The 14,657-nt window shown below is 36.7% G+C and overlaps 1 protein-coding gene across 1 annotated transcript; it reads left to right on the top strand.

Moving 5' to 3' along the window:
• Positions 1 to 5,872: 5,872 nt before the first annotated feature.
• LOC136256964 (uncharacterized) lies at positions 5,873 to 6,955 on the top strand. Its single transcript, XM_066050049.1, has 3 exons — positions 5,873 to 6,174; positions 6,235 to 6,510; positions 6,574 to 6,955. Exons 1-3 carry the CDS (start codon positions 5,938 to 5,940, stop codon positions 6,805 to 6,807), a joined length of 747 nt encoding a protein of 248 aa, XP_065906121.1. The 5' UTR covers positions 5,873 to 5,937; the 3' UTR covers positions 6,808 to 6,955.
• Positions 6,956 to 14,657: the final 7,702 nt, after the last annotated feature.

Below are 14,657 nucleotides of genomic sequence, written 5' to 3'. Positions count from 1 at the left end.
TGACCCAAGATATAGTGTCTTGTGTTCTTCACAATTAGAACTTTCCTATCCAGTTTATTTCCAATGAAAATTGCAATTCTTACATCACAATAGGAAGTGGTGTAGATGGTAAATTACCAAAGTGTAGTGAAGCAGTTAATCCATAAAGGTTTCCTTAGTTCCTCTTTAACTTGTGTATGCTCACATGTGGCAACTTGAAATCACACAATCTAACAAGAGAAAATAACTGTTACTATAGATACATTACGTAAAATTATTTGTGGGTGTTACTGCATGCGAAACAGAAATCCATCACACTTGCAGTGTGGTGTAAATAGTCCTTTATTTTGTCAAAATCAAGACTGTTCACATGTGTGATAACTGATCAATGTACTTACATTCATGCATTGTATTACATACCCTTTTGTGTATACTCATGGTTGATCCCATATACAGGGTTTGCAAACTAAACAAAATGAGTTGTAGCGACACTGTTTTCACATGGATACTCTAAAGAGACTTCAACCCATTTAACGAGCAATGATGGTGTTCATTGTGGGATAGCTAATCACTTTATGTATTACTTGTACTGACCACAAGTTGCAATGATGTAGACATAAGCTATAATGTGAAACCAATATGGTTTGTAACTATTGGTTAACCCTTATCCATATGTGTCTATCTGAGGGGAACACATTATTGACATGGATCACAATAGTCTGATAAACTGTTGAAAGCAATCAGTTTCACACTAGCTATACAGTACAGAAACAGTGTTTAATTTCATTACCCATATATGGTAGCATTAGAAAGTGATGGAGCACACAGGCAGAACCATTAAGGTGTTAACTAGATCAGATCAGGGCGAGGATCATATATATATATATATATTTGTTAATGTACAAACTCAATCATGAGTATATTCGTACATATGTAGTTAGCTACTTATTTACAAATTTATATAATTGTTAAATAAATCAAGAGATGGAGCTTGGATAATATGATAATCTAGTTGGTTCCATAATTTTATTGTAAAAGGAAAGAAGGAGTTCATATAAGCATCTATCCTTGTTGGCAACTGCAGAAATCTTTGATGGTGACCTCTAGTTGTGGCATGCAGGGAGATCAGTTACAAAAGAAACAAAATTAATAGAAAACTGTAATATAGTTTGTGCATATTGTATTGGCAATAAATAGAATGTAACTTATAGCTATATTATTTTAACTTACCAAAATTGAATGGCTGCAGGCATGTAACTTTGTTTCATCAGATAGCCGGCTTACAATATCCCATAAACAATGTATAAACCATCTGTAGATAAGAAGGTATATAGCTACTATCTATATGGATAAACTTCCTTTGCATGCAGCTAGGACTTGGCCAATTGACCTCTTTCAGAAATCTCTTCCTATTACTACGCGGCTGTCAGCAATCCTATAGCGAAGGCATGCTCTACTGACAGCCTTGTAGTAATATTATATAGAGGTTCGTTCGTGTCCCACAAAGTATTCTCTGGCAGTACAAGCATATGTATAGCTATAAGGACGGACAGTACTGGCCTGTACACTTTTTTACTGCATGGCCTGTCAAACTTACTAAAAAGGTCGGCAAGATTGCATTGATAGGTAATTTCCCTGTGCTGGTACATTGTGCTCACTACAAGGCTTCCAGATCGCTTATTTATGGAAATGTGTTTGCAAATAATAAGTGTACTTTCGTAACGAACGTGCATATAAAAAGAATGGGGTAGATATTATCATCCATAACTATAGCTCAATATAGCTCTTAACTTGCAGGCAGAGCCGGATTTAGAACAGCATTAAAAGAGGATAAAGCGAAATGGAGTTAAAGTACAGACATACAATCTGTTTCAACATCATCATCATCATCATGTTGAATACTCTTACTATCGTACACTCGTTGCCGGCTGGAAGAAGAGAAGCCCCGCCCACCGCCGATCAACCAATTACACTAAATGAACTGCTAGTTTCACTGATAACACCAACTGAAAACTCTAATAATTTGTATTTGCTTTGGAGAGGAGCTTTCTATCTTACTGATGAAAACTTATTAACGGCTGAGGTAAGTAGACTCTTTATGTCATTATACGCATGCGTATAATATCACGTGGTATTCCTCTTTAGTATCAGCAAAAGAAACGTAAGGTGTGCAGGGGAAGATTGTTCTACGACATGGCAGGAAAAGAAGAAAAGTGTGGAGAAATGACTCCTTTAACATATGGCCAGTTAGCCAAATACTATAACGAGTTGGTTGTTCAACTAAAGCTGGCCGAGACGATTGTCAACGACTCCAGTCTAATCGCTCAGGAAGTGGTAGAGGCAGAGCGAGCAGAAGTACTGGAGATAGAGAGAAGGATCATCCAACTGCTGAATGAGACTGTTTTACCAGTACTAGAATATACAGTAAGTCAATAGTTAACTGGTTTAGGTCACTAAATTACTATACCCATCATTCCATGACATGCAGCTACAGCTGGCAGCTAATGGCACGGATTGCTCCATCACAGAAGAAATAGTAGACCAGACAATTTCGATTTATACCAACTGTACAACGGTACAGACTTCTAATCTGTTCCTAGCTCAGACTGCACTTGACTTGTTCCACAACTTGCGTTATACTAATAATGAGAGTGGCATGGCAGTTGATGCCAGCCCAGTGACACTGCAGCTGCCTGCAGCTAATACCTCTAAGGAATGGTGTATTATTCAGCAGTGAACTGTGAAGCAGCTACAGTATTTGTGTGTGATGTATAGTAATATTAGCTAGGAATCATTCTCATCATCGACAATCGACTCATATAGCTACTTTATTTATTAATAGCAATATAGTTAGCTCGAGTGATTTTATGGTTGTACATAAGTAGGTACACAGTTATATGCTTACAATGTACTATTATTATTTATTATTATTTATTTGTTTTACAACAACACTGTACATGTACAAATATAGTTGATTACAAGACTGACAATGATATGATTAGTGATTAGAGTAGGGTGGCTAATAGCTAAAGGCACGAACTGCCAGTAACTAATTATAAATACTAACTACCTAATTAAAATATACTACTTAGTTACGTATAGAGTAAAAAGGGGTGGTGTGTGTTGCTGGTACAGAAAGAACAGGGACAGCAAAAATGAAACGTACAAGTATTATTACTATATACCATTCACTTATATGTAATCGTATGTACAATGGAATCTTAACAAAATCCCCAAATTAAGGACACAATAGAAAACCTCTATAATAAGGACAATGATGGCTCCATATAGCTACATACCTCTGAAAGAGGAAAACCTTTATAATATTACAGCAAAAAAATATAGGACAATAATCCTCTCAGCTGGGGCCCAAAGTGTCCCCTGGCCTTGCAGTCTTCATGATAAAAACTGAGAGAAATTGTAATAATGTGTAAACTTTTTAATGATTTTATCAGGAACCCATGAGCACCACAAGGTGGAAAGAAGCGTTTATGATCTGTTAATAGTCTCTGCACACTGTTGGTGAATTTCAACTGTAATGCACAGTGCCTTATAAGAATAGTTGTGAATTACATTAATGCATTAGCATAGTTTCATCAGTTATAACACCTAGCTGGTGTCTTTGTATCATCCGAAGAGCAAGTCACTATTTCAGAGCACTTCAAGATGTAGTATTGTTCATCACTGTATCCACACCATTGTTGCTAGTGGATTTGTCAGCTTTGACAAACTCAATCGTGATCACAATTTTATCAAGAAGCCATAACATACCTTAGCTTGGTCATTGAAGCCAATAAAACCACATATTTGATTGGTGCTTATGAGCTCCTGATCTTATATCTCAATATCCTCAAACATTACTCAGTTTATCCCTAATGATTCACGATTAAGGAAAGAAGCATGATGACTAGCTATACCTTTTTTACTCTCTGTGATTAAGCGTTGGAGCCCCTCCCCCTACCTACCCTTCCATGAATATTTTTTGTAATAACTAAGTAGATCATCTGTGATCCCTGCTGCACAGGGGCGTATACCGAGGGGAGTTTCCAGGGGTTTCAGAAAATCCCTGTGGATTTCACACTACTTGAAACATTAAGAAATTGAAACTTCAGGTTTCCAGAATCTGAAATTTATCATGGAACAGGACACATTTTAAACGTTAAATAATAGTTTCTCGCCTGACTTATAGCATTATTCTGAATTATGATTGGTGAAAAGATCGAGATACACTCTAATAAAGCAGTCAGGCAATATAAACTACTCTATAATATAACAGTCACTTAGCTGCAGTGAAAACCCCTTTTTCAAAATTCCTGCTTACGCCCATGCTGTTGTTGTTACGTTATGTTGTTATTATCTACTTTACCAGTTTAATAGGCACTGGAGGGTGTACACAGAAGGCAGAGCCTGTTCGAGGTGTTTACTCATAGCCTAGAAGCCCAAGCGAAACTCTTTGAGCTAAATATCCTAAAGTGAAACAGGACAAATACCTAGAAGGGCTGAAAAAAAGCGAACCCCATCGTGACTTGATCCGTAGGCCACCCAGATTCCGGCCAAGCGCCACACTCGGAGCCAACTTTGCTGCACAGTAAAAAGCTGCACCCGGCACCCTATAAAACAAAACCATATGGCTAAACATCGTCTGCAGCCCATACCAGCTGGATTGGAAAGCTGTGGAACCATAATTCATGAAGTAGGGGAAAACCCGCGATTGAGTATTTTATTTCTGGAAGTTACTGAACCGAAAGGTTTTTATTATTTTTTATTTTCGCATCTAGTGGTTGCCCTGAGCATTCGACTTTAGGAGACGCGTCTAGTAGTTTCCCCGAGCATTTGACTTTAAAGGCCGCGAAAATTAGTATTAACGTTTGGGATAGGGTCGGGTTCAGCTTTGGCTTTTTCGTCACCTTTAGGCCACTCCAAATAAATTCTCTCCACCGCCCGCATCCATTTACTGTCAGTTACTGTCAGCTCTAAATATTCCATTATTCCGTATTCTTCCATTATTTTCCGGTTATTGTTGCATACTGACAGGCTCATTTGAAACCATGTCAGCTCACGTGTTAGCATGCAGTGCTATCAAGTCGGCACAAATTTCATGTTTGTGCTATTTTTGCAACTTCAAAAGGAAGGAACAAGCTTAAGCGTGCTTTTATACAGCTTTTTAAAGTTGTGCCAGGCAAATAATGGCTTGAAAAGCTGCCAATCGTATAATGAATAATGGAAATGAACCTCCCGCCCGCATGCAAATATGCTTGGGTCTAGGACGGGAAATAGAGAATTTATTTGGAGTGGCCTTAGGTTGCCATATACTAACATTTATAAGATAGAAAAGTAGGGGGGTGGGTATAGCTAGCAGCGGTAGCACAGTGGTTAGCACACTTGCCTAAAGCTCCAGTAGTCCTTATTGAACCTACTTTCGGTTCAGTATCCACTGCCTTTATTTATTGGGCAGACTGCAATTGCCGATGGGTCCTAACAAAGGGACAGGCAATTAACACCCCCAAAGACTGAAATCACATCACATACGCAAACGAAAGTAGCTAATTCTGTTCTGAGATATTGGTAAGCTGTCGAAAAAGAATAATGTTGTGATCCTATAGCTTCTAATTCAGGATGTGTAAAATAATTGACCATACACATCACAAGGAAAGGATGTGATGCAGACGACCATTTGGTGGATATGAATCCTGGTAAATGCCTCACGCGGAAAACCAAAAATTGGATTTTTGTACGCATGCGCATCGTGGTGTTTCCCCGTTTTGTTACAGTACCGGTATTACGTTCATAAGAGAACCGGTATACAAACTGTTTGTTATCATCAATGTCAGCTATAAAAGGCTATGAAATTCAACTAGCGAACATCAACAACAGTACGAAGTACAAGCTACAAGATCGCTACGATCCAAGCAAACACTTTAAATAGCTCACTTGCTGTTTGGAAGCACCAACAAGACAATGTACTACTTCACTTTACAACTTTTTATTACAGCCTTTCTGGTTACTACCACCATCGTGTGGTCCTTACCAGTACACAGAAGGGAAACACTCCTCTTAAGGACAACTCGTACGACGTTTAAGGTGTCGCAGGAAGCAATCGATCAGCTCACAAAGATTAGTGATGATTCTAATGGTTTGCTACCACTATGGAAAAAAGCACGGAGTCTTACAAACGAGGCCTGGTTAACTGAAGAGGTAAAGAGCATACTTAGTAATGCGCATGCGTATAGTTTTACGTGAATCATTATTTTGCAGTATCAGCGATTGGAACGAAAAGTATGCAGAGGTCGCATCTTCAACAGCGGGGCTGTAGCCGATGCATGCAAAGGTCGAGGCCATTCCACTCTTAGCCGAGCATATTTAACCGAATATTACAACGAATTTGTCATTCAGTTAAAATTGGCGGAATACAACTACAAAGCCAGCATCGCAACGGAGATCAAAGAGAATTACATGACAGCCGCGTTGGACAGTGAAGCAGTTGTCATCAAATTATTAAACGAAAGCATCTTGCCAGCCCTTGAATTTATGGTAAGTCCCAACTGATGGCCATAATTTGTACAGTTGATTTACCTGACATCATTTTCTACATAGTTACAGCTGGGCTCCACTGACACAGATTGCTCTACCACAGAAGCATTAGCTAACAGGATAATATTGCAGTATGCCAACTGTACAGCAGTCCAAACATCAAATGTGTTCCTCGGTCAGACTGCACGCAGCTTGATTGAAAAGCTGAAGGCTGCTCATGAGAAACACATCGACAACACTATTGAGTATGAAGTACAAGTATCGGACAGCACCAAGCAATGGTGTCTAACTCTGTAAAACAATGAAAATGTTTTGTGTGTATGTGTGTGGTGGGCACTGACTTAGCCCACGCAGTCATGCAGCAAACACCACTTCGATATCGGTATCACATATTTAATTTATAACTTAATGCCAATGTATAATCACGCATATATGCATGTATGACACAATTATTTGATTTCATTATTATTTATTTTACATTACAAGTCAGATATTTAGTGATCTGCATTCAAGATATAATGTACATACACATTTCCTAAGTTGAAGATATACCCGCTAGCCCTTGTCAGACAGGATCTCATGTGAAATAGGGGCTTAGATGTCGACGAAGCAGCAGAGCAAACTTTTGATAATTTTGTAAGGCTTAAAATGCTACGTACATTCCTTTTTTTCAATAAGTTTCATATATATATTATACTTCCCATTGTGACCACTATATTATATACTGTCCCGTGCATCAGTCCAGAAGAGATTTCTTTTGACAAGAACTGTGAAAGTAAAGTCAGATTCATGTCTTTACAATAGGGTTGAAACGCTGGGATAGTGGTTTGAATCTGGATATTCTGAATAAAATCTTTGAAAGGAATTCAGAAATATAGCTCTTCCAATTTTGACATCTAGGTATATAGCTGTATCAGATTTCTATATATAACATTCATAAAAGAAGTTGAAATTTGAACTTATAACTGATTTAACTGCATGCAGTTTTCTCACATAAAGTGAATAATTACAGTATTATGCAGGTAGGTGACCCATACAACACATAACAAGAATGCTTTTTGGAGGGAGGAAAGTCGCAATAAGCTGTAGCATTTTACCAAACTGAAATCTGCCATCCAACACAAAAGATAAACACCAAAATCTTAAAGCACATATTTTATAGGTTTCATTGCACTGGTAAAATTGTCCTGTAGTTGTATTTCTTTTTATACAGACCTTAAATTAAAATTTAAATTACTTTTAAAGTATTCTAAGTCAATTAAAAAGGAAGGGCATTCCAAAGCTTGATGGTTGAGGGTAAGAAAGAGTGTAAATAAATGTTAGATCTTGGATAAATTATGCTCCCCTCTCCGGGTACATTTAGACAAAATTCATTAACCATGTTTGAACCCAATGCATTAGGATGTCGAGATCCTCAGCTAAATTTACATTGGCCTTCATTTCAAGTTTGTCATAATTTTTTACCATTTTAGCAATTTATGATTCCTTCCATCATCAAAACTGTCTGAACTTCAATGAATTTTTTACAATATTGTCAACCTGTACCAGATCTCATTCTCTCTCTTTGCTGTAGACAAGCCTCACTAAATTCTTAAAAGCATTCTTTCTTGTATTGATAACTCGTATACATTAAGGTGCGAGCAGCATATAGTTTAATCTTGAATGAAACAAAGGGAGAGATGTACAATAAAACCAAAAGGGGCCCCCAAAACAGAGCCTGATGGTCAAACCTTTTTCAATTCTCAATGAAAATGTCAGGCAACCTAAAGTATTACCTCACATTTGATATAGCTATACTGTTGATTTGTATAATTCACTATATATATATTTATGGTGCACTAATATACTGATCACTTAATGGTATGCACTATCATTGTTGTCCGATTCTACCAATGTTTCACCATAGACACCATACAATCTTAGGCTACTCAGCTTGTGTTTTGACCTGACAATTTGATGAGCAGTATTCATTATAGTAGACCATATATACATGATATTTGCCTGACAAATGTCCTATGTCAGGCTGTTATAAATTGACTCTGCCCTGGGATACACCAGATAATACTTTGTAGTAATATTCTTTAGTATTACCTGTTGAGTTAAGAAACCATTAATCCATTCCAGTAGAGGAAAAATAATCATTGGTACAGCACCTTGTCAAAAGCTTTTTGAAAATCGAATATGTTATCAAATTGTGTCCCAATACACAAGTCAATGGCAGTAAGAAATTGGTTGTCACAAAAAATGCTGTTTTCTAAAAGCCATGCATTTGTAGAGCTTATGCAATCACCTTTCTTAAAAAATTGGGACTACTAGAGCTTGCTTCCATTCTGAAGGAACTTTATGTCATTGCAGGAGACTTGATACAAAACAGTGAGCATAGGTGTTGCATTTAGAGTGGTTTCTTTAAGTAAACATGGAACTGGAAAGCCATGCACAAGCTTTTTCGACCTTAAGATCTCATAACAATGAATGATACAATTCCATTTACTGTTTTATTATTAACCATGCATGGTTAAGAAGTATGCATTTAATTAGTGCCTATATATAGCTATTAGTCACAAATTGTTTGTAGCTTCAATTTTAGGTCTTACTTGTTGCCTCCTGGCTGGAGAGGGCTGCGGCAATCTGCAATCATTTTGTCCTAAGTTAAGTCTCCAATCAGATCATCACAAAGATCACATGGTTTTGATCCAGCTGGTCACTTATGCCTTCAGAACCCATGCAATTTTTGCACATTGGATCATTTTCATCGTAGCTGGGAGGCAGTAGTTATTAATCTGTGGGATTCAATTCCATCAAGTATTTTATTACAAGGCAACAGAAATGGATGGAGGACTGTTTTACAAGATTTATTGTGACTCTATAATAACTGTATATATATATTGCATCACTGAAACAACGAGGTTTACAAAACGTAAAAAAAGCTTGTTAAATGTTTTACACTTAGCGTTACTGGGGAATGTGACAGTGATTAGTGGATGATGAAATGTTGGTTGTGGAGAGAAAACGTACGATGACAAAAACTGCCCTTCAACTTTTAATGTACGATCACATGATCATAATTATGCAATGCATTAGCACCATGAAATGTTCACAAAGTTGTCATATGCACTTTCAGGTTTTTAGAATTGAATGTGTGCGAAAGATACTGTTAGCAAATCCAATCACATATACTGCATAATTACATATTCAGAGACACTGTAGGATCAGTAGAATAGCAAACTCAACATAGCATTCAAGACATGATTATATTTCACCATATGTACATAAGAATGTCTAGAATAGAGTCATAATTATGCACCAGGCAATTGTGTACCACATACAGGTCATTTCACTTTATGTATCATGAAGTCTTGGTTATAGTTATGATACTGTCTTGCCTTTTAATAATTACATGGTTGGGTCACACTATGGGACCTGTGAATACCTTCATTCGGACCAATCATATAGCTATGTACTAGTGACTTGTACAATTATCAAGGTTCCTTCCATGATTTAAATAAAAATTGAGACTTACTTGTTTGGATTATGGATGTGCTTATTATATCATCTTATTGTATCTATGTATGTATAGTGTGAAAATATGATGTACATGACAATACAAAATATTGAGAATGATAGTATTGTATAAAATGGGTTAAATTCAAAATGTACTGTAATGTGTTGGTTTATGGCTTTGAATGCTCAGCAATGTAGATTTGTTGTTCATGTTGTTTAGGTCACTTCATAGGCATCGTGGATTAATTGTTGGTCTCCCTATTTATCATTAGTGGACTGAATCTACATAATTAGAACATTTAACATGATCCCTAAATATACGAAATAAAGAGGGTCTGTTGTTTTCTTCACCTGCATTGATGATGGACATCATTTCTCATTTTGGATGCCCAACTGTGTCAGTGTTAAGCCCCCTACCGGCTTATGGACCAACGTCCAAGAGTGAAAGCCACACCACTGGGACACAAGTGTTCCATTTAGTGAACCTTAATTTACAGGCTATCCATCATTACTCGCTTCATTATAGTCTGTGGCCACACTGCAGACTCAATATGGCAACTTGTACATGTGGAGTTGTGTTACAGGAGCCACTCCCAAAGTAATACTGTCAACAATCAGGCTAGATGGACCACTACCCCCAGCAGTGACTGTAAAAGTTTTGGATAGCTGGAAATGCCAGCATTCACTCAAGGGCACCAATACTGTCGTGTCAACATTAACGGCTGTCTCAGTGCATGCATGCAAGCTCGAACGTATCAATGTCACTGATTATTCTTTAATACTGATTGAAACAGGATAATCATCAACCAAGTAGCTACAATGAATACGTCATAACCAATTAACCCAGTAGTAATAAACTGTCAATTGATTTGTCCAGCATCCATTGCACTGTATATATCTTCCAATTTGTATACAGTAACAAGAACTACGTTTACTTAAATCATTCATAGATGTGTGAATTTGTCATTCCAATCTATATCCGACATTCTACAAGAGCCACAAGGGGCAGTCACTTAAAGTTCATTCAACCATCTACTATAGAACAAATGCATATAAATTCAGCTTTTCCCCAAATGTTATTCAGCTATGGAAAAATTGATGTAGTATCAGCAGAATCTCTTACTGACAAATTTATTAATTAAAAATTACACTCACACATATGACGTTTACAATTATACACAATTATAGCCATTAGACCATCCCCATGCACTCCTGTTAGATTACATTATCTGTTGTAATGAAATTGAAGCTATAACCATGTTTGACAACAAACCAGTATTATGTCTGTGAGTTATTCCCCACAGACAGAGTCATTGTAATACTTCATTATGTCTATGAGTTATTCCAGAGTCGGAGACAGACACAGATGTAGTAAATATACATACATCTTTGCCATTGTACTATAGACTAAGCTATCAATGTTTACTGTATAGTAACAGCTATAACCACCTGGAATGAGAAATTGATGATCTAACTAAGTGGTATGGGTGTGTACAATGTACATATAGCTATAGACCACTACAATATTCATCATGATTTAAATGAGAGTTAGCAATGCATAATTTTTAAGTTGACATTTGCCAAGCCAACAATAATGTGAAACAGGTAAATTTCAGTATCTTCAAATTGAGATTCAAATAGCCTACACACTGACTATAAAGTAATTTGAGACAACAAGGAAAGGAAGAAATGCCACTTCACTGACACGCTAATAATGTGGAACATGCTTCCTATAAGATGTGATGTAGCTATGTATAATTTCTTTGGAAAGGAATTTGACAATTCCTGCAAAGTACAGATATCACTGTAGACCTCAACTACTGACTATGATATGATGAACACCATATTATAGGAAATATTATAATCAACATAGGTAGCTTCATGATCAAATATCACCATGTCATATCTTGGTTGAAATCTGTAAGGTGTATACACTATTTAAAGTTGTAAATCATCCTCAATTAATACCTGAACAATATTTAACTCACCCACAGGACTGACATCAACTAGATCAAATCATCCTTGTAAATTTTACCACATTCAAACCTCTTGTGATACTTACAAATTCTCCTTCTTCCCCAGAATGATACCTGAATGGAACAGTATCCAAATCAGTAACATTAATAACCTATCCCTTGCAGATTTTAAACTTGTATTAGTCTAATAACTAACTTAATTTTTGTATTAACGTTTTACCCCTTTAGGGGCTTTGCTAATCAATAAAATGAAATGAAACTAAAAGATCATGTTGACATCTTTGAAACTAAAGAGGTGTTGCAACTATGTAAATAACATAATATGACTAAGGCATAACTACATTCATGGCTAAGTGTATCTTTATTTTATTGGCCATGCATTCCCTGACTTTTAAGCCTTCTCACAGGTCCCTAGTGGGATAGCATGCACAGAATAAACTCTGACAGACTAAATTTAACAATATAATAATAAATAATTATCTTGTTGGTTTTATAGTACAACTTGTGGTCATTCAGGATGTCGGTGACTATACGTATCTTACGGCCACCATCAAGTCACCTCTAGGGTCATTAGCTATATAATTAAACAAAATTAACAAATAAAATGCTTAATTTATACATTATATCACCAACACATTACATCTTCACAGCTATGAACAAGACACCAATAGTTTTATAGGGATGGATATGAAGCAGAAGAGGATCTTGATTTTACTTCACTTGTATAAGTTGGTTAAGTTGGTTGTGCTATATAACACCTCCTCTCCAGTCCTCTGTTAAAATGCTATAGCTTCAAATGCCTTATATGTGATTTGCACATAAGATTGTGCTGTAACATTATAAACAAATAGAGCTATACAGTTATTGTATTACTATTACTAGGACCGGGTCATATACAACCAAGTACATAACTAACGTGACAACCTACTCATAGGACATGTATAAACAATGCCATAGCCAACACTCAGAGCAGTGGGTGTGCCGGCAGAAATGATATGCATGCATACACAGGAAAGAAGTTAACACCAGGGGCGTACGCAGGAATTTTCAAAAGGGGTTTCCACTACAGCTAAATGACTGTTATATTAGAGTAATTTATATTATCTGACTGCTCTATTAGGGTATCTCGATCTTTTCATCAAAATCATAATTCAGAACAATGCTATAAGTGTTGCTGTCATGTTAGAAACTATTATTTAGCTAAGATAAAAGTTTTAAATGTGTCCTGTTCCATGATAGATTCCAGATTCTGGAACCTGAAGTTTCAATTTCTTACTTTTTCAAGTAGTGTGTAAAATCCAAAGGGGTTTCCTGAAACCCCTGGAAACCCCCCTCGGTACGCCCCTGAACACCATTGTATTTTGATAGCATGGAAGGAAGAGGCTTTAATGGTTATTAAGAATGATACAAGAGAAATTTAATTGTACTGATCACTTCCTTCTTCATAAGGAAAATGATTTATGACCTTTGGGATAAGTGGCATTGTCTAGTTCTGTTCTCCATTATATATGGAAGATATTAATGTGGAAGAGACTTAGTTTAGAAACTGAAAACTGTTTGAATTAGTATAGTAATTGTATGCAAATGAAGTGCTAATGTTAAGTCTGTTTTCCTTGTACAAACCAACAAATTTAATTATAACTTGATTTTGTGTGTAGTGTGTGTGTGTGTGTGTGTGTGTGTGTGTGTGTGTGTGTGTGTGTGTGTGTGTGTGTGTGTGTGTGTGTGTGTGTGTGTGTGTGTGTGTGTGTGTGTGTGTGTGTGTGTGTGTGTGTGTGTGTGTGTGTGTGTGTGTGTGTGTGTGTGTGTGTTTAAGTGTAGTGTAGTGTGTGTGTGTGTGTGTGTGTGTGTGTGTGTGTGTGTGTTTAAGTGTAGTGTGTGTGTGTGTGTTTATGTTGTCTGTGTACATGTCTCTGTTGATCCCTGCTACATGCCTGTCTGTCATTATGTTCTTAACATCAGTCTGTTTTTGTATACCATGCAGCGATGTCCTTAAAGCCTTGTGATCATCATGTGTTTTTTTGAGGTCTTATTATATTCTCAATGTATTGTACAGTAGTCTCATACCTGCTGTGTCACTTCAGTAGCTATGTTGTCATGTCTGTTGCCAGGGAGTAGTTGTTTTGGAGGGAAACTTTGTCAGTGAGACTAAGTATGACTATAGGTGTCAAGATTTTCCCATTTCTACTTTAAAAATGCTAATACATTTTCTTCAACCAAAACTTGTGTTGTTGTGACAGAATTTTTTCTGTCATGATTTCCCTCCAATAGAAGTGAACAGCAGCCTGTATTGTAATGATTTGGCTGGCACATTGGTGTCACTTGGAGTTGTGTTGAGCCTAGTAATTAATGACAGGAAATCGTTATCATAATTTGTGAAAAATCCCTCCATTGTGTCACAATGTGGTTAACAGTGGCCCATACACTGTATGTTCAACTTGGAGAATTTCTATGAGTGTATTTCTGTGATACAAAGTACAATGAGATCTCACTTAGTGGCCACTTTTTTACTAAGACCACTTCACTATTGTAGCTACCTTAGTACGTCCCAAACACAGCTAAGGTGTACCTCATGATCTCATCAATAAGACCATCTGTTTATAATGGCCATGTTTAATATATCTTATTTTAAAATATTTTAAGTTGGCTTACAGTTTTATGTATTTGTAC

This window comes from Dysidea avara, chromosome 5, assembly GCF_963678975.1.
Source record: "Dysidea avara chromosome 5, odDysAvar1.4, whole genome shotgun sequence".
NCBI lineage: Eukaryota > Metazoa > Porifera > Demospongiae > Dictyoceratida > Dysideidae > Dysidea > Dysidea avara.
This window is presented reverse-complemented; position numbering and strand designations above follow the sequence as displayed.

What these genes read in the sequence shown, in the direction of transcription:
- LOC136256964 (XM_066050049.1), top strand. Translation starts at nt 5,938, where the DNA reads ATGTACTACTTCACTTTACAACTTTTTATTACAGCCTTTCTGGTTACT. An exon ending in AGGCCTGGTTAACTGAAGAG is followed by an intron (nt 6,175 to 6,234) that starts GTAAAGAGCATA and finishes ATTATTTTGCAG; the next exon opens with TATCAGCGATTGGAACGAAA. An exon ending in TGCCAGCCCTTGAATTTATG is followed by an intron (nt 6,511 to 6,573) that starts GTAAGTCCCAAC and finishes TTTTCTACATAG; the next exon opens with TTACAGCTGGGCTCCACTGA.